The following is a 20,610-nucleotide window of genomic DNA, read 5'->3' on the forward strand; positions in this document are numbered from 1 at the left end:
TCTTCAATCCCCAGTCCAAAAAAAAAGAAAAAAAAGAAAGAAAGAAAGGGAGGACACAACAGGTGTGGGGGATTTATCTCAAGCTGGGAAAGAGCTACGGAGGGTCACAGACAATTTACGCAAAGGCTCAAACAGACTTCCCTAATCTTCAGGGTGGGAACTCAGGAGTGCTGAATCCCTTATGAATCCCCAGAGCCCATAAGAACCTAGTCACTGTCTGACCCACTTTGCTGTCTACAGGGCTAGCAGGCTCAGACCCAAAATCTCCTTGGACCCTCTACCCACCCCAGGACTGCCTGTGTTGGACAGGAAAGGGAGAAGCAGAGAGCAAAGCATGCGGGGCTGACTCACAGAGGTCCGTACCAAACTGAGAATGTCTGCTCGTAGCCTCCATCATAGCCTGGTTCCCAGGACACGTTGGCAGTTGTCATGGAGACCTGGACCCGGACACTGCCCGGGGCATGGGGGCTGGTGCCTGGAGACCAAGGGAGACCTCTCAGACTGAAAGGAGCTGAACCCATTTGCTGGGCACCCATAATCTTGCTGCAGGGAACTCAAGAGAGACCAAAGTATAGAGTACCAACATGCAATACCTCAAATGGTTGAAGACAAGTGGAATCTCTGAGGTGCTGCCACCCACCCCCCCGACCCTACCAATATCAGATAGAGAAGCCTATCTCACCATGCAGTCTAGTCTCACTAGCAAGAGGCCACCTGAACTGAGTATAGAACTAAGGGTAATCTGAACCTTCTTCAACCCAGGCCAAACTCCTGTGCTCCTCTGAGGTCCTGAGCAAACAAAAAGTGTCACTTCCTATAAAGAGTCACCTTACATCCAAACACTGGTGTGAGACAACCCAACATGGCAGGTAATACAGCAACTCAGGTCTGAATCCTGGTCCCACCTGTTATATGACACTGATCAATGTGCTAAGTCCACACCAGTCTCATTCTAATGTAACCTGGGGATTCATCAGCTCCCACCTCCCAGGTTGTAAATGACTAGGTATGCAGACCAGTTGGTTCAGAGCGCAACACTGAAGGTGAATGCTCAGAGACAGTTAGCCATAGTTATGATTATGGCTCAGAACCCAGTGGAACAGACAGGCTACAAGGAGACAGGCTGAGGTTGGGGATGCACACCATAGGCAATCAGACCCAGAAATGCCTGCAAATAGGAATACCAGTCACTTTCTCCTGCACCAGTCTCCTATGCCAGCTGAGCCCTCAGGCCTCAGCTTGTTTCCCTGTCCAACATGCCACATGGCCCAACTGTCCCTCATTTCAGTTCTACCAGCTTTCCCACAGCTCTTTAAATTCCAAGTCTCCAGTGTCCCTGTTGACCACACAGCTGCATTTTTTTTATCAGGTGGGTTTCTAGGTACATTTATTTGCCTGTCCTTCCCAAGAACTAGACTCATGTGGACCTTCATTTACAGAGCCTGCAGAGGACAAAGGCTCTGGGGTCAAGGATGGACTGACCTAAGAAGGATAGCTGCAGAGCATGAATAGTAGAATGCCCCTTTGGTGTCCAATGCCCAGACCCAACTCTGCCCTACCACCCACCCCGCCCAGCCCACTGTTCACATACCAATGACAGTGAGGTGGGTGCTGGCAGTGATGCTTGTGACCACATTAGTGGCAACACATTCCCACTCCCCGTGGTCCTCCTTACTCAGAGCACGAAATTGGAGACTCCCGCTGGGCAGGGCACTGTGCTTGCTTCTGCTGGGCTTCCCTACCTTGGCCAAACAAGAGGACAAGGAAAACGTGGGAGCAGAGACCAAGGTTAGGAAAGGAGCAGACAATAGCTCAAGAGTCTGAGGAGGATAAGGATGTTGAAGGACAATCCCCAGGCCCTTGGGAACCACACCCTCCCACTGTTCCTTCTCAGATCACCCACTGATCTACATCCCCCTTAACATCTGGCTTCACATCTGACCCATTAGAGTGGGTCCAGAGCAGATCTGGTCACTGGGTTCTCCCACCTACACCACAGCCCAGGAGATCAAGAGCCCAGGTACCTTTCTCCAAGTGATGACAGGGAAGGGGTCCCCTGCAGCTGCACAGGGGATGAGCAGCTCCCGGCCAGCCTCCTGCCTATACTCCCAACCTGGTAGCACCGTGAAATACGGGGGATCCTGAGGGAAGCAAAGGCATGTGCGTGAAGTTGGGCTTTCAGGTGCCCCCCGCTCATGAAGCCACATGCAGCCCTAGAGTCTCACCTTCAGGACAAGCCGTGCAGGTGCAGACTGGCCCATGGTCCCCAAGGTATTGTAAGGCACACAGGTGTAAGTGCCAAGAGCCTCTTCTGTGGCCTCCTCAATTCGGATAGAGCCATCCTCCATCAAGGTCCAACCCAGGTTCTGCCAGAGACAGACAAGAGCAGAGAACAGTGGTCAGGGAGCGGATGCTCTGACCCACCACTCCAGACAGAGCACAGGACAGAACAGCAGCTACAGCCTAGGGCAGGCGCCACCTAGGTGCCCTGGGAAAACAGCCAAACCTCTGTGGGACTTTTTTTTTTTTTTTTTAATCTTTTTTTTTTTTTTTTTAGAGATGGAGGAGCTCTGGCAGAGAACCAGAACCCAGAGCTAGCAAAGGGATCAGAAAGGCACTTCTCATTCTGAATGCCAACAAGCATCTCACTCGCACCTTCTCCACCTGCAGGGGGCGGCCGTCCTTGTTCCACTTCACCACGGTGGCTGGTGGCTCTGCATCCACAGGGCAGCGGATATAGCCATGGATTCCCACGGGCACATAAATTACAGGGGGCATGTTGAGGACACGGGCTGGGTCTGCAAAGGGGTAGTGTGGGTGGGAGAGAAGAGCTCTATGAGAAAAGCCAGATGAGAAATCTAGGCAGGAGATGAGCCAGGACACAAAAGGCACTGTGCTTGCGAGGCACACCGTCATATCTATCCAGCAGTCAGCAAATACTTACCACATGGCTCCTCAGTGCTCAACACAGCATTATGGGCCAGGGCCACAATGGTTAATGGGGGCCAATAAACCTAGCTCTCTGGAAATTCTGGCCCAGGGGGCACACATAGCCAGCCAGGTCAGGCTGCAGACTTTTGTCTGCCACATCTACCATGTTTTTAAGAACTTTAAGCATTTTTAAAGAATGCTTGGTGGCATTTAAAGGCCCCAGTTTTCAGTTCTCCTAAATTCCTCAATTCACAGATATTCTCCATGTCCAATTCCCTCAGCCCCTAAATTCTGAACCTCAAAGCCAACAGTGGCCATGTCTTTCCCCTATAGTTCTTTATCCCAAGGTCTCTCTTGAGCAGCAAGCAGTTGGCTCTCTCTGCACATCCTGAGCCAACATAGCAACTTCAGTTCTAGGCATGAGGCTATCATGGTGTAATCACAGTGGGTCCTTTTTCTCCTCTCTGTTCCTTCTGCTGGTTGTTCAGCTCCCTCTGCCTCTGTTTTGTCATTGGCCTCTGCAGTTGAAATGCAGAATCAACCCTGGCCACAGCAGATGAAAGGCTCTGAGACAGAAGATAATGGCCCTGGATCCCTGTGATGCAGCTGAGTCACCTCCGTTCAGTTCTCCCCAGTCCCTCCAAGGGTTATGGAGAAGGATCCAGAACTAGGGAGGCTGTGAGGATGAATGAGCTGGTAACTTTTAAGCATTTGAGCTCTTCAGAGAACAGCATTACATAAATACCAGGCCGAGTTATATATTTAGACATAGCTTCCTACTTTTGTATGATAGAGTCTTTTTTTTTTCCTTCAAGGTTTTCAAAGGGTTTATGAATGGGAAATACTCTGAACGCTGATCTTCAGCAGAAATAAAGATCCTCTCACCCACCTGTAAATCTCAGCCCCCTGGATTCTCTTTGAAGGCAGGAAGGAGGTAAAAAAGGACAAGTGGGAGTAGGTGGTGGTGCCGGCGCTGGGGAGAGATGGGGAAACCAAACACTTCTCCCAGCAGAAAGATGGCCTACATCTTCCAGCATGGAATCTGCATCCTAATTAGGGTCATCATCCTTCTGAAGACCACCCCTTTTCACACCCCTGTCCACCACAGTCATTGCCATCTTCTTGTTCAGGTGGCACACCTGCATACAGCCCAGAGGGATAGGAGACATCTATGAGATGGAGTCTGCTCCTTCCTTCAGGATCTTCAGCTTCTGGACAACTTGGACATATCCCAAGTCACTTAGGAGCAATTTCTTCACCTACTAGTCAGGTTTTCACCCAATGTTCTGGGTGTCACAGCACTTTAAAGCTTGGAACTTATACTATACCATGCTACAAGTCCTTTCAAGTTGCTGTCAGTAAAACTGGAGAACAGAGACCTTTGCCATCCCACGTAGTCATTCCACAGAGATGAGAAGATGATACAAGTCTGAGGTGAGGGGTTCAATGAGGCTCAGTAGGTCCATCTTGGCTCCACTACCTTGGCCACTCAAGGGCAATTGTGTCCCAAACACTCAGCTTGGTGCAGCAGAGTTGGAGGAGTTCTACCTCTTCGGGCCACAACTATTCCTCTACTTCTCTTCAGCTCCTAGGCTGACTAGGGGCCAGCCTGTCTCCAGACTGCTATACTTCTCACTCCTGCCACTCTGTGCCTTGGGTGTATGCGATTCTCCCATACCAGCCCTCCAATGATGAAGTGTCTGTCACCTACAGCAACATTGTGGAGCCTTTGTTGTCTGAGTGATGCGGCTATCCACAAATCAAAAGAGGATATTAATCCTCATTACTCATCCTTCTTTCTCTGTCTTTTTCACAATGCTCAGCTTGCCAGGGGGTGGGAAAGCAACCAAAGACACTCAAGTATTAAAGATTAGCAAACTGAATTGTTGTGCTCACACAGAGGGCCTCAATCGTTCTGGCACAAGAATGAGGCTCATTCATTTGGGATCTCTACAGCCCTGGAAAGGAGCAAGGAGGCAGACACAGGGAGCCAGGCATGGCAAATGGACCAACCTATTCCAGAAGAGGGTCCTCTTCCCCTCACCCCAGGTTTGGCCATAGTGTGGAAAGACAGAGTGAGGCTGGCAGAAAAACTAACCCTGTACTGGTTCTAAGCTGTGCTCCCTTAAAAACCTGAGAGAAAAATCAACCAACAGTGACTGGTTCAAGGTATAGAATTCAATGCCAGAACAACTATTCTGAAGGGAAATTGTTCAAAGAGAAGTTCAGATTATCCTTGAACCAGACCTATGCTTGGCTGATGCAATGAATTAATGATCACATAGTGATGCCTGACCCATAGAAGATGCCTAGCAAGAGTTAGCCCTGTCCTGGTTTGTTCTTTCCTCCATCCACACTCCCCTGAAAGGTGCTTAGTCTTAGCTATCCTCCAGCCTCCAATCTGGGTAATGTGGCTTGAATCTTTTGGAACACCCACAAATGCTCTCCCTCACCCCTACTCACACTGCACAGTCAGGTAAGCCGAGGCAGAGGGGGAGCGCCCCAGGCTGTTGCTAGGAACGCAGGTGTACTTCCCAGCATCCTCTGGCTTCACCCGGAAGATGATCAGCGTCCCATCAATTAGGATGCGCACCCTCAGCTTCAGGTCGCTGCAAAGCCAGCAAGGAAACAAGGAGGCGAGTGCTATTGGTAGGTGGGAGAAGAGGATCTCATAGCAAACACTCAAGCAAGGGTTGCCTTCACCTCCCCTAGGTGCAGCAAGGAGACCCACTATTCCTGTCACTCTCGAGTCCCTCTCTCATGGTCCTTTCATGCAAAGACTGGCCTGAGTATGTGAGACACAAGACCCAGACTTTCCACTTTCCCCCCTTCTGCAAGTCTCTGGAGCCCACAGGCAGCCTGCAAAGCCCATGTTTAGAGCCCCTTCCCCCTGCTGATCTGGGAAACCCCTGTGAGCTGCTCACTTCTGGAAGTAGACGTTCTCATCCTGCCAGTACCAGGTGTAGGTGAGATTGCCGGGATACGCCTCTGCCCTGCAGGTGAGCAGAGCATCCTGGGAGATGTTGACGGTGATGTTCTCAGGAGGGGAAACAATAAAAGGAGGCCCTAGAGAGAACAGGAAACAAACATCACCTCCTGATGGGGCAGAGCAATGACACCAAGCCTCCCAGGAAGGTCTGAGGTGGTCAGGGAGGAGCACTATGGGCAGTACAGCCTGAATAGTTGTCACAAAGACTTCTAGCCACTACAGGCTCAAGCATCCTCCCTCTATCCCACCCTCATGTTCCCAGACCAGCCATCTATCCACCCCACACACAAACCCTTCCTGCAAAGCTTGAATAGGAGACATGCAGGAGGGAAGAAGTCTGGTTTATAAAAATCTGCAGTAAAGAATAATCTTGTTTCTGGAGGAGACAGAGCCTTGTGACTGCTTAGTTGCCAGAGGTAAAGATGGCAACTCAGCAGAGAAGAGGCTGGGGGCTGAAGGGAGAGTGAAATTCCAGCAGTTCCTGGTACTTGCTATGGGAAAGAGAGGCAGAGCTGCAGCCAGCTCTTTCCTGAGAGGGGCAGCTTCCAGCCAAGCTATAGAGGGACCTCTGGCCCTGGCTGCTGCTCAACCCTTAGGACAGAAGGAGCAAATACTATTGTAGCCACTCTCTCAGCCAGACACAGCTGCCACCAACCCTCCCTATCCCTCCAGCAGGTGGTAGGTGGAGAGGCAAAAACCTCACCACAGGATTCCACACATTCTGGGCAGTGAGTATCCAACCCTTCTGGGGCACTCCTGGGACCAAGGCTGGACAGAGTGGCATCTCTCGGTGCTGACTGTACAGACCCAGCTCTGCCAAATGCTCTTGGTGTTGTTTAAATGTCTGGGGCTTGGATCAAATCCTTATCTTTATTTATTGATGCCATCACTAATGGATAGATAACCCAAGGGAGGTCTCCTCTTTTGAGGAGGTGCAGGCATGGTAGAGATGCTATCCAGACAGAGGAAAACCAGAAATCCACTTAGCACAGTGCTTCCCTGCTACACTGTGTGATGCTCTTTCCCAGGCAGGCCAGGATGAAAGATGCAACCAGTGAGCTATGTGTGATACAGGAGCCTTTGTCCAGCTTTTGTGGTCTGCCCGTATCTCCACCACCCCCAGCTATGAAACCTATAGCCCAGGAAAATACCACTGTAGCTCAGCAGGGTTGGGCATCCCCTGCAAGAGCTCAGGAGGAAAAGAGGAAATAGTCCATCTACCTTGTACCAGCAGGTGGGTTGTGTGCATAGCCTCCCCCTGGATACTGTATGCTCGACAGGTATAGGCGCCTCTGTCCTCACGACTGACTGATGTCACCGTCAGGCTGCCGTCACTCACCTAGGGGTGGAGAACAAACACAGTTCACACCCACCTCTGGGCCCCACAAATGTAGCCCTCAGGCTGAGAGATACAGGAAAAGAAGCTGGACTGGAGAAGGTCCCAGGAACACATGCATCAGGGGATCCAGAGAGTAGGTGCCTCCTTATCTATCTGTCTCCCTCCAAGACACCCAGAGGGGATGCCTGCAGCCAGGCCAGGCTGTGGGCTTTTCTGCCTCCACCTTCTACCTGCACAGTAGTGTCAATAGTCATCTGCCTTGCGGGGGAGAGAAGGGTAGGGAGGGAGGGTGAAGAAGAGTGACTACAGCAGTCCCAGCCTATAGCCACGCTCACCTGGTACTTCCCACTAGCACCGAGGAGCGTTCCCTCCTTGAGCCAGGTGACGATGGGCTTGGGGTTCCCAAAAGCTGTGCAGGTCATGGTAATACTGCCACCCTCCTTGGCCTCGATGTACTGGGGGGGTGTTTCTGTAAAGGTGGGAGGGGCTGCAAAGGAGACCACGAAGGTGAGGAATGGAACCAGCCCACCCATACAGAACTCTCATTGCAACTCAGCAGAACAATGAAAGTGGAGATGGGGAAAGTCCTGCCCAGGGATATCATAGGGAAGGGGAGATGTGGGATCCAATCTCAGTCTGGCTCTAAGGATAGCCCCAGTTTCTGAATACCAGCCCTAAAGCAAGCCACTCTGAGCACCTCTAAAGGCACCCAAAGCTCAGGATCCAAATTCTATGATTTATCTACCAAACTTAAATACTTCCCAGTAAAATATTTATTGAGCATCTACTACAGGGAAGCTGCCATAGTCAGCACTAGGTAAATGACATACACAAGACAGCTCTCTAAGTTCCCAAAATTTTCTACCACCTTTCAGTGTTTCCACTCAGGATTATCGTGATGCATAGGAACTATACTTCCTGCATTCCAGCTCAGCCAGGCCCTCATATTTCTAGGACATTTGCCATCTGAGCCCCATCCAGACCTAAAACAGATCCCAGGCCAAGGCTAATTTAAAAATAATCTTAAATTCCCAGATTCTGCAGAGAAAAGTATCTATCTGCCACCCTATCTGGCTTCCATAGGTAAAGGTGAACAGCTCCCTCTGCAGGTTACTCCCTCCATAACTGTCCTCTGATTATGCCAGATTATCTTTCCCCTGCATTGAAATGTGACTAAAACTCCATCCTGTTTGTATAATCAACTTTTAAGAGACGCAGTCCCATCACCTGAGCTGCTTATAGAAGTCATCCAGTAAATCTTAAACCCTTAGACTATTGGTTCTAGGATGTTCCAAAATGGCAAGATAGGGATGGCCCCAATTTCTGAATACCAGCCCTAAAGCAAGCCACTCTGAGCACCTCTAAAGGCACCCAAAGCCCAGGATCCAAATTCAACTGCTGGCCTGCCACTTGCTATAACCTTGGTTCCTCAACCTCTCTGGGCTTTACCTAAAACCTCCACCCTCTGGAATTGATGTGAGGAATAAATGAGATCATGTTTGTGAAAAGGATCTTATAAAATACAAACGTATTTTTTAAATAGTTATTCTGCTATTACTTCCATACTTATCATTTCCCTGAGAGCTACTGAAGCTACTGAGCTTTCAGGGGCTCCCTCTCATCCACACAGCCCTGAACTTAGAACTCATCACAAGAGTTTAGAATTTGGTCCTGACCAGCCCCAACCTCTTCTCCTAAAACATTCATCCCCTCCTGTGCTTTAGACACATCACTTTCTTAGTCTTCCCCCAATGTGGCAAGAACTTCCAACTTCAGGGTCTTATGTATTTGAGGTCCTCTCTAGAACTCTATACCCATATCTCACTCCTCCTGTTCATACAAGTCTGTTGAATGCTACCTCTGCCTTACCTAATCAGTCCATTTCAGATAGTACTTCTAGAATTCCCTGCTCCCTTGCACTGTTCTATTTCTGTTAAGGAACTTATCAGAACTAACATCTATATATATATATATATATATATATATATATATATGTGTGTGTGTGTGTGTGTGTGTGTGTGTGTGTGTGTTTTGTTCTTTTTTTGTGGTACTGCAGTTGAATCCAAGGCCTTATACATGGTAAGCAAGCACTCTACAACTGAGCTACATTCCCAAGTTCAAATACATGTATTTGCTTACATGTTTCTTATAAGTCCCAATTTTGGGGAATAGTGGCTCCCTGAAAACAGACACCTTTTCTGCAGTCCCACTGAATGTCTAGCTTTTAACACCATTTCTGGATGAAACAAGGTTCTTAGCAAATATTTGTTGAATGAAAGAATAAGTAAAATGAATGAACAAATGAATGAAGGTTTCTTCCAACATAAATTTAAATACATAAAACTTCTTAAGAGCAAGACCATGGAAAGATCACCTTGGTCTATAATCTTCAAAGCCCCATGGCTCAATGTAGAGACACAGGAGGCATTTGAAGAGGGATGATGGAATGTATTAAGAAGCATACTTGCTGGGCATGGTGGTGCACATCTATAATCCCACAGGCTCAGGAGGCTGAGACAGGAGGATCGTGAGTTCAAAGCCAGCCTCAGCATAAGCAAGGCACTAAGCAACTCAGTGAAACCTTGTCTCTAAATAAAATGCAAAACAGGGCTGGGGGTGTGACTCAATGGTCGCATGTCCCTGAGTTCAATCCCTGGAACTGCACCCCCCCCAAAAAAAAAAAGACAAGAAGCACACATCATCACAATCAAAAGCATACATAATATATATTCTTGAGAAAATCAATTGTCAGCCAGCATTTAAGAATATAATAGACTAATGGCAAAAAAATCATTTCAAATCCTTGTAAAGGGATTCTGGAGTCCTAGCCCCTAGGCCCCAGGAACATGTGCTCATCTCCAACAGAGCCATCCTCACCCAGCCTGCTCCCTGAAATACAGTTAATACAGCCATAGCCTCTGTTACTTCTGGTCTCAAGCTTAAAAGAAAAGATAATAAATTAAACTACGTCCTGAAGTGACAAATTAATTACTAATTACATAATTACTTTATTATTTAGGTGCTAATCAGGAAAGTACTTTGAACAATTTCGAGTTTTCAGGAAAATAATGGTTTGACTCTCGATTATTTACTGAATTAGGTGTTAGCTTGCCAGCTGCATTTCCAAGCTTAATTCTTTTTGCAAGTGCCCTATAATTAATAGTGCAGGTTAGAAACAGGCTGGCCTCTCCTCCAAGTAATTTGCCAACCTAAAGCAAGACTTGGCTTGAGCTTTTGGGGTATTTTATATATGATAAAGAAATAACTGGGTTTGTTTCCACCCAACTGGTCTTCAAAGAAAGCACAGAAGGGGAATGAGACAATTTGTAATTCTAATTTTTCACTGGCCTTTCAATTTCTCAAGGTGATCCTGTTTAAAATTTAAAAAAAAAAAAAAATGCCTGACATTAAACCTTCTAGTTCAGAAGAAATAGAATGCTAGCACTTAGACTGTTCCATAATAGAAATATTCATGATGGGAGGAACCTCAGAATTCAGTTAAGAAGGGAAAGGGGGAATAAGAGGAGAGAGATCTTTCTCTGCTATTGGGAGGCATCTGTTCTGTTCTGCCCATTTCACAGATAAGCTTCTTGGTTATAGCAAACTGTTCTATCATTAAGCCCTGGTTCTCAAGCGTGGAGCAGATGGTGTACCATGCTTGGCGTTCCTGCCCAGTGCTTCCATATGAACAACCAGCCTGCACTCTCTGAATGAGGAGAGCCACTTTCCTCACTCAAGGGTTCCAGACATGCTGCTCCTTCTTCCTGGAGTTGCCTTCCCAACCTCCCATCTGCTCCTGGCTGATGCTTCTCACCAGCCAAGCCTCTGAACAGAGGCTATTTCTTCTAAGAAGCTGTCCCTCCTATGTGCTCCCAAAGCCACATGGCAATCATCTCTGGACTTGACTGTCTCTAGAGTTTGAAGGATATTCAAAGCCAGAATTGGGTCATGCCCCTTGCCATATACCTGGAGCCTGCCATAAACTGGACACTCAAAAAGAAGTTTTGAATAGATAACTATTAGTGAATTCATGAGAATTTTTAGACTACCAAAGTCCTCTGCGTCTTCCAGACTGACATCCTTGCTAACTACACCTTTAACTGGCTTTATCTCTTGAGAAGGAGGGTGGCCAGCATTTTATCCATAACTACCCATATGTAATTAATGTTCCAGACACTGTGCAAGATACTTTCTCACACAGCATTTCATTGAATCCTCACAACAACTGTGCAAATAGACATCGTTTTTTGTTGTTGTTGTTGTTTTCCCCCTGAGGCAACTGAAGCTCAGTGACATAACTTAACTTGTCCACAATAACATAGTTAACACATAGTGAGTTCATGAAATAAACTAAACTCTTTTATGGGTCATGGTCCATGGTTATTCTACTCAGAGCAGTTAGAAACTTCCTAAGAATCAACTCCCACTGGTGCAAACTAAGAAACACATACAATAAAAAAACATACATTTCCAAACTAGATTCTACTTTCCCACCATGTGTCAACTGAACACCTGGTATCTCAGGTTTCTGAAATGGACACCACCATCCAGAATGATGCAAAAGAAAAGGAGGCAGCAGCTCTAGACAGGTTCCAACCATTTAGGAAAGGGCCCTGGAGAGAAAGGAAATAATGTGGGGACTCTTGGCTTGCTATTCAACCAGAGAAACTTTGAGCAGCAGATTCACCTTCCTAATTATATTTTGCCTGGGCTAATATTAAGATGAGTTTGCATTCACTGCACACACAACAGCTGGCATCAAAATGAAGTGACTCAAAATCTTGCTGGGTGGTAAGGACAAACCATCCAAGATTTAAAATCTGTCTACAATTAGCCTCTTCAGACTGATTGGCAGGAAATAACCACATCTAATGCCTGAGCCAACACTGACCTAGGGCTACCATCTTTAACATTTCCTGTCCTCTGGGCCAACACTCTTGATTAAATACTCTGTTCTAGGGCTGGGGCTATAACTCAGTGGTAGAATGCTTGTCTGGCATGCACAAAACTGGGTTTGATCCCCAGCCTGGGAAAAAATAAATAGAGAGATAGATAGATAGCAGGCTTTGTTCTTCCAAGACCCTGGATAGGTTCTCAGATTCAGAAAGAGTATGGGTCTGATCCAACCCTACTAGGTAGGACAGAGTCATCCTTCAAGGCAGATCAATACTGAGAGAAGCCTCCAAGCCAGGAACAACTCTTAATTTTTCTTTTCCAACCACAGCAGCTATAGTATCAGAATCCAAACCAGAAAGACCTACATTGTATGTGGCATATCTAAGCACATGTGCTGTCAAAGCCTCAATAACCAGAGTGGTGTCTACAGTGGATCTGAATACATTTTTGTCATCAGTTGAATAAAGAGGAATAAGCATCTGTCCAAAAGAACAAAGCAAAACAAAAATAAAATATGCCATTCCCTCCCACTCTGAAGACCACTTCTTCTCTATCCTTTCTCTATCCAGAGCATCTGTTCCCAGATAAGAACCCTCAGAGACACAGAGGGTACATTCTCCCTCTGAGGAGACCCTGAAGACCCAGCCTCTAGTGACATCACCATCATAGACCCAGGTCCCCAGCCTCAGCCAACACAAAGGAGCTGGGCAAGTTCACTCAAGCTCCCTTGCCCCCATATGGATATTTGAAAAACATCTGTACGCAGCATGATCCATTTAACCTGAGCTATAAATAACTGACAGCCATTAAAATTGTTCCTCTTGCCAGGATTCTTACATTTTATTAGCTGGTAAACTGTGTACAAACAGGGACTGCGTCTGGGTTTCCTTACTGTTATTTACCCATCATCTGGTGCAAGGCTAGGCGCATAATAGGCCCTCAATACTTATTACCCAAATAAATATATTTAACAAGAAACCACAGTATCAACCTAAAAACACTAATACTAGACTCCAGGAACTCCACTGGAGAGAGGGAATGCACTCTCTGGGGTAGCACTAATATCCCAAAGCTGGAATGACACTAGTATTAGCCCTCCTGGTTTCCAGAAACAGATTCCCACCTCCCTCTTAGGAACTCTGAGACCACCTTGTACATAGGGAACTGCTGCTTCTATGCACCTCCACTGACCCCAGAGGCTCCAGGAAGACAATGGAGGTAGGCAGAGGAGTGAGCTGAGATCTCATGGGGCCAAGGTTTGTCCAGGCTCCTCTGCAGCAAGAATTGGGGGAAGGGATGGGGTTCCTTCTAGAGCAGGCCCTCAGAGGAGGTCTTCTTGGGCTCTTTCCAGGAAGGGGGCCCATACGCACCGTTGATGGTGAGATGGACCCAGCTGCCGTTGTGGAAGGTGTCATACTGCTGGTCCAGCATGAGCACTTTGCACTCGTACCAGCCCTGATCCTCAGAGCGTACCTGCTCCAACCGCAGGGATGCTTTATCATGAAGACTGGCCCGGCCTGGGGGAACACAGTGGACAAAAGCCCAAGAGGCCATCAGGGCAAGAACAGCAGCTTGCTACCCCCACCCCAAACCAAGCTAAAGACAGGAGACCCATCACAACCTTCAGGTCACTTCCCACAGCAAGGCCCCAAAATGACAGCTGGCACCCATCCCTGCCAGCAGCAGGTGGTAAAGGGAAAGGCATGACACTTGGCCATGGAGCCACTGTCCCTCCCCAGCTGGCCCTGCCCCAGCCTACACTGGCAGTTCAGTGCACTTGGCACTGAGAAAACCTTCATCTCCTTAGAACACACCCATTCTTTTGGAGCTCTCTTGAAACAAAAAAAAAAAGAAAAGCAGATGGATAGATGGATACAGAGCTGAGAAGAGATGAAAGAGAGAAGGTAAGAATAGAAAAGAATAGGCCAGGGGCATCCAGAAGGTCCCAGTGCATCTCCATTCCAGTTGAGCAATATACCTATCCTAGGCAGGATGCCCAGAACTGCCTCACTCAGCTTCTATCTGTTTCTGCCTTCCCTATGGTAGGGCAGAAGGAAGGCAGGCCAGGAATCAGGACTAGGGGTCCTCCTCATCCTGCTGCCAGAGCCAGAAAAACTACATATCTCAATAAAACCCAGAGACTCCCATAAACCTGAGGACAAGGAAAGGAAGGGTGGGCAAACATAGCAAAAATACTGCAGCCACCCTTCCTTAACTCCATCAGGAGGCAATTCCTGTGATATTCCAAGCACTGAGAAAGTAAGTGTTGTTGCAGGACCCCTTCCTGCACACAAGCAGGAAAAAGCAGCTCCCGGGGTCCCCTTCAGCCCACCTTTACTCCTTTATCCCCACCTCTATCTGTTTTCCTCCTTGTTTGGCACTGGAAATCTGCCTAAAAACAAACTATTAAAACCAAGCCCAGCCAAAAGGAGAGTGAGAGATATTAGCTTAGAAGAAAGAGAGGCAGAAAAAGAAGCCTTCTTAGAGGAAGGCAACTCAGACCTCATAAGCCACAGCAAAGACAAAATAAAAGCAGTGCCCTGCCTGTTTCCTGTCTTCCTCGCAATACCAGCATATGTTCATCCTCACAGACATTCACTCACACTCTCACACACACACACACACACACACCCCACACCCTCCTCCCTGGCAGGCTGGCGGGCGGCGGCAGTGAGTCACAGGGAGGCCACTGCTGACAGAGTAATTGCAGAGCAGGACACAAACAGGGCCAAGGGAAGGGGAGGACAGGTGGCAGAAGAGAGAGAGACTGACACCTGCCAGGGGCACAGATGGGTGGGTAGGCGGGGTCATGGAGATGCACACTACACTTAGGGATGGAAGGCCATCCCAACTTCAGAACCAGGAGGGAGTGAGTGGGCCTAATCAGACTGGAGATTCTGCAGCACACCTGCCTAAGGGTGGGGCAGTCTGACTCCCCTCCTTCCCTGGAGAGGGAGTCCTTGCTTTCTCACAGTGGGGCCTCTCTCTCTAGCTTGCCCTGGGACTTCTGGCCTCTCTCCAAACCCCCAGCTGTGTGGTTTAGGAGGGCTTTAAGTCTGTCTCCTATTTCCTCCCCTCCTGCCACTTAATGAAAATCTATCAGTGGGAAAAGATGGGAGCAAAGAGGCAGAAATGGTGAAAAACAGAGATAATGGATCAGTCAAGACAAAGATAAAAACTGATAGAGACAAAAGCAAAGGCACTTGGGAACTCGTGGGTGACCACTAAGGCCTGGATAGGAGCAGAAAGGTCAAAATGAGAGGAAGATCTTGTCCTCAGGTTTATAGTACCCACTGCGCTCAGGTCCTAAGTCTCCCGAGGGAGCAGCACTCAGTATCCAAACCTTACCTGCATACTCAGGGTCCACGTGGGGCGGGTAGTAGCCAAACTTGATGAAGATAGGAATGGGGACCCCAAACTTGAACCACTCTACAACATAGGGCGGGGGCTGTCCTGTCACCGGGTGGATCACATCGCATCGCAGGACCACGCCCTCGCCAGCTCTTGCAGTCACAAACTCGGGCTCCTCTCGCAGGCCGTGGGCACCTAATGGAGACAACCAAGTTGGGACATGGAAAGGTGACAAAGAGATCCTGCTCCAGCAGCCTTATGCACCCCTTATCAATGGGTGGCCTCTGCTTCCCTTGTTAAAACCATCCTCCATTCAAATCCTAGGCTTATCCCACCTGCTTTCCCTGAGAGGTCCCAGTATACCCTCCACCTGCTCTCCACCTGTCTATTCGTAGGTCTCTCTGCCCTGGGGGTACTTGGGCATCCACAAAGCTGGGGGCTAAAAGGAAGAAAGGAGAGGGAAGTAATTTTTTCAGTCCTAGAAGCCAGACCTTCCCTCCCCAATTCCAAAGAATAGCAGGCATAATTGTGCCCTGTTCCACTGGGACAACATCCCCCACCCGAATTATAAGGAGCCATAGACATGGAGGTGGAAAGGCCTCAGGGCCTGGGAATGTGAAATAGTCTCCCTGAAGCAAGATACTTCCCACTAGAGCCTGGTAGATGACAGAGCCAGCTCTCCTCCACTGCCCCACCCCCAACTCAGCCTGATGTTCACAGCACTAAACAAGAGTACTCCATACAGGATCAGGGGAATCCCTAACAAGAAAAGCTGAGGCTGCTCATGGCAACACCAGAGGGAAAACCCCACCAGTCTGAGCTGGCTTCTCCAGCCCCTCCTCCTACCAGCACACAGAGCCAGCCCTGCTGCAGAGGGGAGTGGGAGGGGCTGCAGTCCTCCAGTTTCCAAGCCCCAAATCGAGCTGATTCTCACAGAAGCCCCAGACATTACCATTAGGAGAGTAGGATGCTGGGGGCGGAGAAGGGGAACCCTGTGTTGGTCCCTGCCTTTGGCAGAGAACATCAAAAACAGGCAGCTAGATAGGACACACCCATCCTGGCTGGCAGTGGGTGCGGTGGTGGGGGGTGGCAAGGAAGGAAGCAGGAGTGAGAAACCCCCAACCCCACCCAAGCAGCGAAAAGAGTAAACCACAGGAGTACTGTCCATGCCCACAGCACCCACTCCTGGACTCCAAACAGGCATGTGTGCAGCCTACCTCCAGCAGACATTCCTCCCATACCAGGTCTCCTCCATGACCAGACACAGCAAGGCAACTGGCAAGGTCACCTTGTTCAGTACATCCAGTGAAAGGGGCAGCCTTGTCCCCTTCCTCCCCTGTTCTACCCACCACTCCCAAGTTTACCACAGGCTTTCCCCATCCCCAACCCTCCCAGTCCAGTGTGAGCATCTCTACTCTCCAGGGCAGCACCTAGGACAGCAACCGACTGGCTGCAGGCTCAAAGCCAGGAGTCTGTGGGCCCTCCTATCCAGAGAGGATGCCAGAGGAGAGCAGCACTGATCTTTAGATCTTTGTCCACCTAGTTCTGTCTGCATCTCTGACCCCTGTGGGCTCCCACCTCTCTCTGTCATTTATGTCTTTGTGTCTGGCTGCGAGTATGTGTGTGTCCTGTGTCTACCGCTGTCAGTTTTCTCTCTTTGTCTCCTCTATGTCTCTCTATATATCTCTGTCTCTGTGTCTCCTGTGTCTATTTTTCTCTATCTTCCTCTCTCTTTCTGGCTCTTTCTCTGTATCTCTGTTTCTCTATTCTCTCTCTCCTTCTCTGTGTGTGTCTCTCTCTCTGGTTCTTTATGTTTGTCTTTCCCCACTTCCCATGTCTCTGTATTCCTCTGGATCCTTCTCCACGTCTCTGTCTCTCTGTAAGTCTCTCTGTCTCTTGCTCCCACTCTGTGTGGGTGATTCTGTCTACCTGCCTGCCTTTCTCCCTGTTTCTGTTTCTATTTGTGTGTGTGTGTGTGTGTGTGTGTGTGTGTGTGTGGAACAAGGGTCCAAGATTTCTACTGGCTTGTGGGAGGGGAAGGGGTTTTGCTTGACTCGGGGGAGGGGGTCTCTATGTTCATGTGTGCTTCTGTGAATTTCCGTGTGTCTGTCTGTATGTCGTCTGTGTGAGTGTCTCATTCTTCTCCCTCCCCCTCCTCTCCACTTGCGGAAGGAAGAGGAGGAGGAGGAGGCAAGCCCTCCCAGAAGCTGATTGGCTCCCGGTGACATCACTGTTTTCTAGAGAAAGAGCTAAGATCACAGAGTATTTTTGGAGCAAAGCAGAGTGTTGCACTCACCTGCCCGAGGCCCCAGCAGGTTTCCCAACTCCCCCTCCCCCAAACTTGCTTCAGGCTAGGTTTGCAGCAAGGTCCCTTAGGGAAAGGAGAGAGCCCAGCTGCAGCTGGCGCCTCGCCCACACCCCCAGAGGCACCTGGGTAGGGGAGCCTGCCTACTGCATCTGCACAAAGGCCAAGGCTGGACCAAGAGGAACGGGTGAACATTGAACAGCAGCACCTGAGCAAGCAGGAGAAGCAGCACGTGTGCATGTATGTGCACATTTGTATGAGCATACATATGCACACACATATGTGCATATGCACACTCAACAACTAAGTATCCATAGCACAAATGAAGAAACAAACCACAGGAACCTGGTGGTAGGGAAGGGAGTTATTCCCAGGAGCCGGGGTACCTGGGAAAGATAGAGTGAGGGGTTTCTTTGGCCCTAGAATCTAAGCAAGAGAACAGAGGTAGGGGAACAGCTGAGCACTTCTAACAGTGAAACTGCTCTGGAGAGCTGGCTGCTGGGGTTTAAGGCTGTGGGGGGCAATACCAAGAGGCAGGTGGACTTTGACATGGCTTCCCACAGTGCCAGCTGCTCATTTGCACCTAGCCCTGCCTTATTCTCACTGCATGGAAATGAAGCAGCCTCCTTCACGCTTAACTTCCAGGGTATTGGTGAAGGTTCCAGGTTGCCACCTCCAGTCCCAGCCAGCCCCTAAGCTTAGCACCAAGCCCCCAGCATAAGGCCCACCCACAAAGCAGTTGGCCTCAGTCACCTAGCATCTCCTCTGGAGGAACTTTTCAACCACAGAGAAGCAGCTACAAAGATGACACATCCCAAAGATGACACAACAAAATGAGAAGGATTTCTCCAAAAGAAAGCAGGGGGTTGCAGGGGTTGTGGCTTAGTGGCATAGCATCTGCCTAGCATGTGTGAGGCACTGGGTTCGATCCTCAGCACCACATAAAAATAAATAAATAAAATAAAGGCATGCTGTCCATCTACAACTATGTAAAAAAAAAAGAAAAGAAAAAACAAAGCAGAGGGGGCAGGCTAATCCCGGCCTCCACTCTCAGCCTAAGGCCTCCAGGTTTTCTGGATCCTAAAATATTCATCTGCTTTTCTTATTTTCCTACACACACACACACACACACACACAGTTGCACAAGCACAGATCATGTTCTCTCACCCCATCACCCACAAGTACTTCTCCCTAAGCCTGATCCTTTCTGCACAAGAGTGTGTCTAATACAACACTCTTTCCAGAAATGCTGAGAGAGAGAGAGAGAGAGAGAGAGAGAGAGAGAGAAATCAGGCTGGCAGTAAAGAGAGAAGAGAGGCTTAATGGAGGAGATACAAAAAGCTCAAACACAGGAGGAAACCAAACCCAAAGCCAGGAGTGAAAGAGATACAGAAGCAAGGAGGGAGGGAGGCCCATCCTACTAGCCAGACACAGGCCAAGCCCAACCAGGAGATAGCTCGGGGGTACAATACAACAAAAAGGAACACAGGGATACAAAGACACAGACCCTCAGAGCACCCCAGAATGAGGGGGATACAAAACTAAGCCTGGGCATCCAGGCAGGTCTTCTTTTTCAGCAGGGCCAGCTGGAGTGAAGAAAAGACAGAGGAAGGGAAAGCAGAGGGAAGAGAAGGGAAAATGCTTGAGGACAGGGGCAGCAGGAGGGGACCCTAACCCCTCCCCTTCACAGCAGCTAGTAAGGGGCCCAGAGAAGCCAAGCTTATCCATCCAGAGAGGAAACTGGCCTTGGCAGAAGGTGAGCACATTAAGAAAAAGGCTATGAAGAGCCACAGGTCACATATACCCATTATCCAGAAGGCAGAAAACTAGACACCCTGAGCCTAGCCAATCTGCATCTTGGGGGGCTGCCCAGCCCACCTTGGAGCTCTGCCACTCTGGCAGGGAAGAAAAGGAGGGGCAAGCAGGGATTTTGAGGTGGCTCCCCATGGGCTGGCTGACCTTTCAAAAAGCCCATAGGATACAAATCTCCCACTCCCTGGGCCAGGTGGTACCCAGTGGGTGACAGTCCAGGGCTGCCAGCAGACCCCCACTGAAGGCACAGAACAACAAGGTGTCCAGGGCCTGACACGGCTGCACATCCAACTCTAAAGCCTGGAGCTGGGTAAGAAGGGTCCTGAGTCTTGGAAACAATCTAAATTATAGGGGAAGAGATAAGAGCAAGGCAGAGAAAGCCTCAGCAGGCAAAACTCTACTACCTACCAGGCTCTGTGAAATCGATCTCACTGAACGGCCTCAATGGCCACCTTGCCACGAATACTATTTTCTCTGTTGTGCAAATGGTGAGGCTATGTGCCTACCCCAAAGTTATGCAGGTGGCAAAATCCGGATTCGCACTCTATGCCACCCTCCTGCCCCAACCACAGACCTAGAAAACCAAGCCCTCTCTTTTACAGCCCCACCCCTTCATTGTGGCACAGAGTTTAGTCACTCTCACCCCATACTCTGGACAGGTTCTGGGAGTCCAGATTCTACAGCCCAGGAGGACCCAAGAAGGATTACTGGGCAGGGGTCTCAGAAGGTAGCTGGACCATCTCTGACCCTCCATAGCATGAATGTAATTCTGTCTGAGAACCTGGAGCCCCTGCCTAAGTCTGGTGGTAGCTGAGGGAGGGAAGGGACGCGGGCTGAGCATCAGCCTCCAAGGCTCATTAATCCTTGTTGCAGCCTCCTCCTCTTCCTCCTCCTCTGGGCACCAGACTCTCAAACCACAGGCCTGTTGTCTAATAATACCAGCGACAGCCACCGCCACCTCCATCTGCCAGTCTAAAAATAATCCCT

The 20,610-nt window shown here is 49.0% G+C and overlaps 1 protein-coding gene across 5 annotated transcripts in view; it reads right to left on the bottom strand.

Annotated features, from left to right (window-relative positions):
* Positions 1–20,610, bottom strand: part of Igsf9b (immunoglobulin superfamily member 9B) — a 59,096-nt gene that overhangs the window by 32,356 nt on the left and 6,130 nt on the right. For 4 of the 5 annotated variants that reach the window (XR_007344701.1, XR_007344700.1, XR_007344699.1 and 1 more), the window contains exons 2-12: positions 15,504–15,701; positions 13,526–13,672; positions 7,595–7,746; positions 7,142–7,259; positions 5,856–5,997; positions 5,395–5,540; positions 2,656–2,798; positions 2,226–2,366; positions 2,025–2,141; positions 1,592–1,742; positions 352–475 (exon numbers count right to left, since the gene is read on the bottom strand). Coding sequence is in view for 2 of the 5 variants with exons in the window: in XM_048796245.1 (XP_048652202.1) it covers positions 352–475; positions 1,592–1,742; positions 2,025–2,141; positions 2,226–2,366; positions 2,656–2,798; positions 5,395–5,540; positions 5,856–5,997; positions 7,142–7,259; positions 7,595–7,746; positions 13,526–13,672; positions 15,504–15,701 (1,579 nt within the window). In the remaining 3 variants the exon portion in view is untranslated. The remainder of the gene's footprint in view (positions 1–351; positions 476–1,591; positions 1,743–2,024; positions 2,142–2,225; positions 2,367–2,655; positions 2,799–5,394; positions 5,541–5,855; positions 5,998–7,141; positions 7,260–7,594; positions 7,747–13,525; positions 13,673–15,503; positions 15,702–20,610) is intronic. The other variant, XM_015499065.2, reaches the window with a different exon arrangement.

Source organism: Marmota marmota, unplaced genomic scaffold (genome assembly GCF_001458135.2).
Source record: "Marmota marmota marmota unplaced genomic scaffold, marMar, whole genome shotgun sequence".
NCBI classification, from domain to species: Eukaryota; Metazoa; Chordata; class Mammalia; order Rodentia; family Sciuridae; genus Marmota; species Marmota marmota.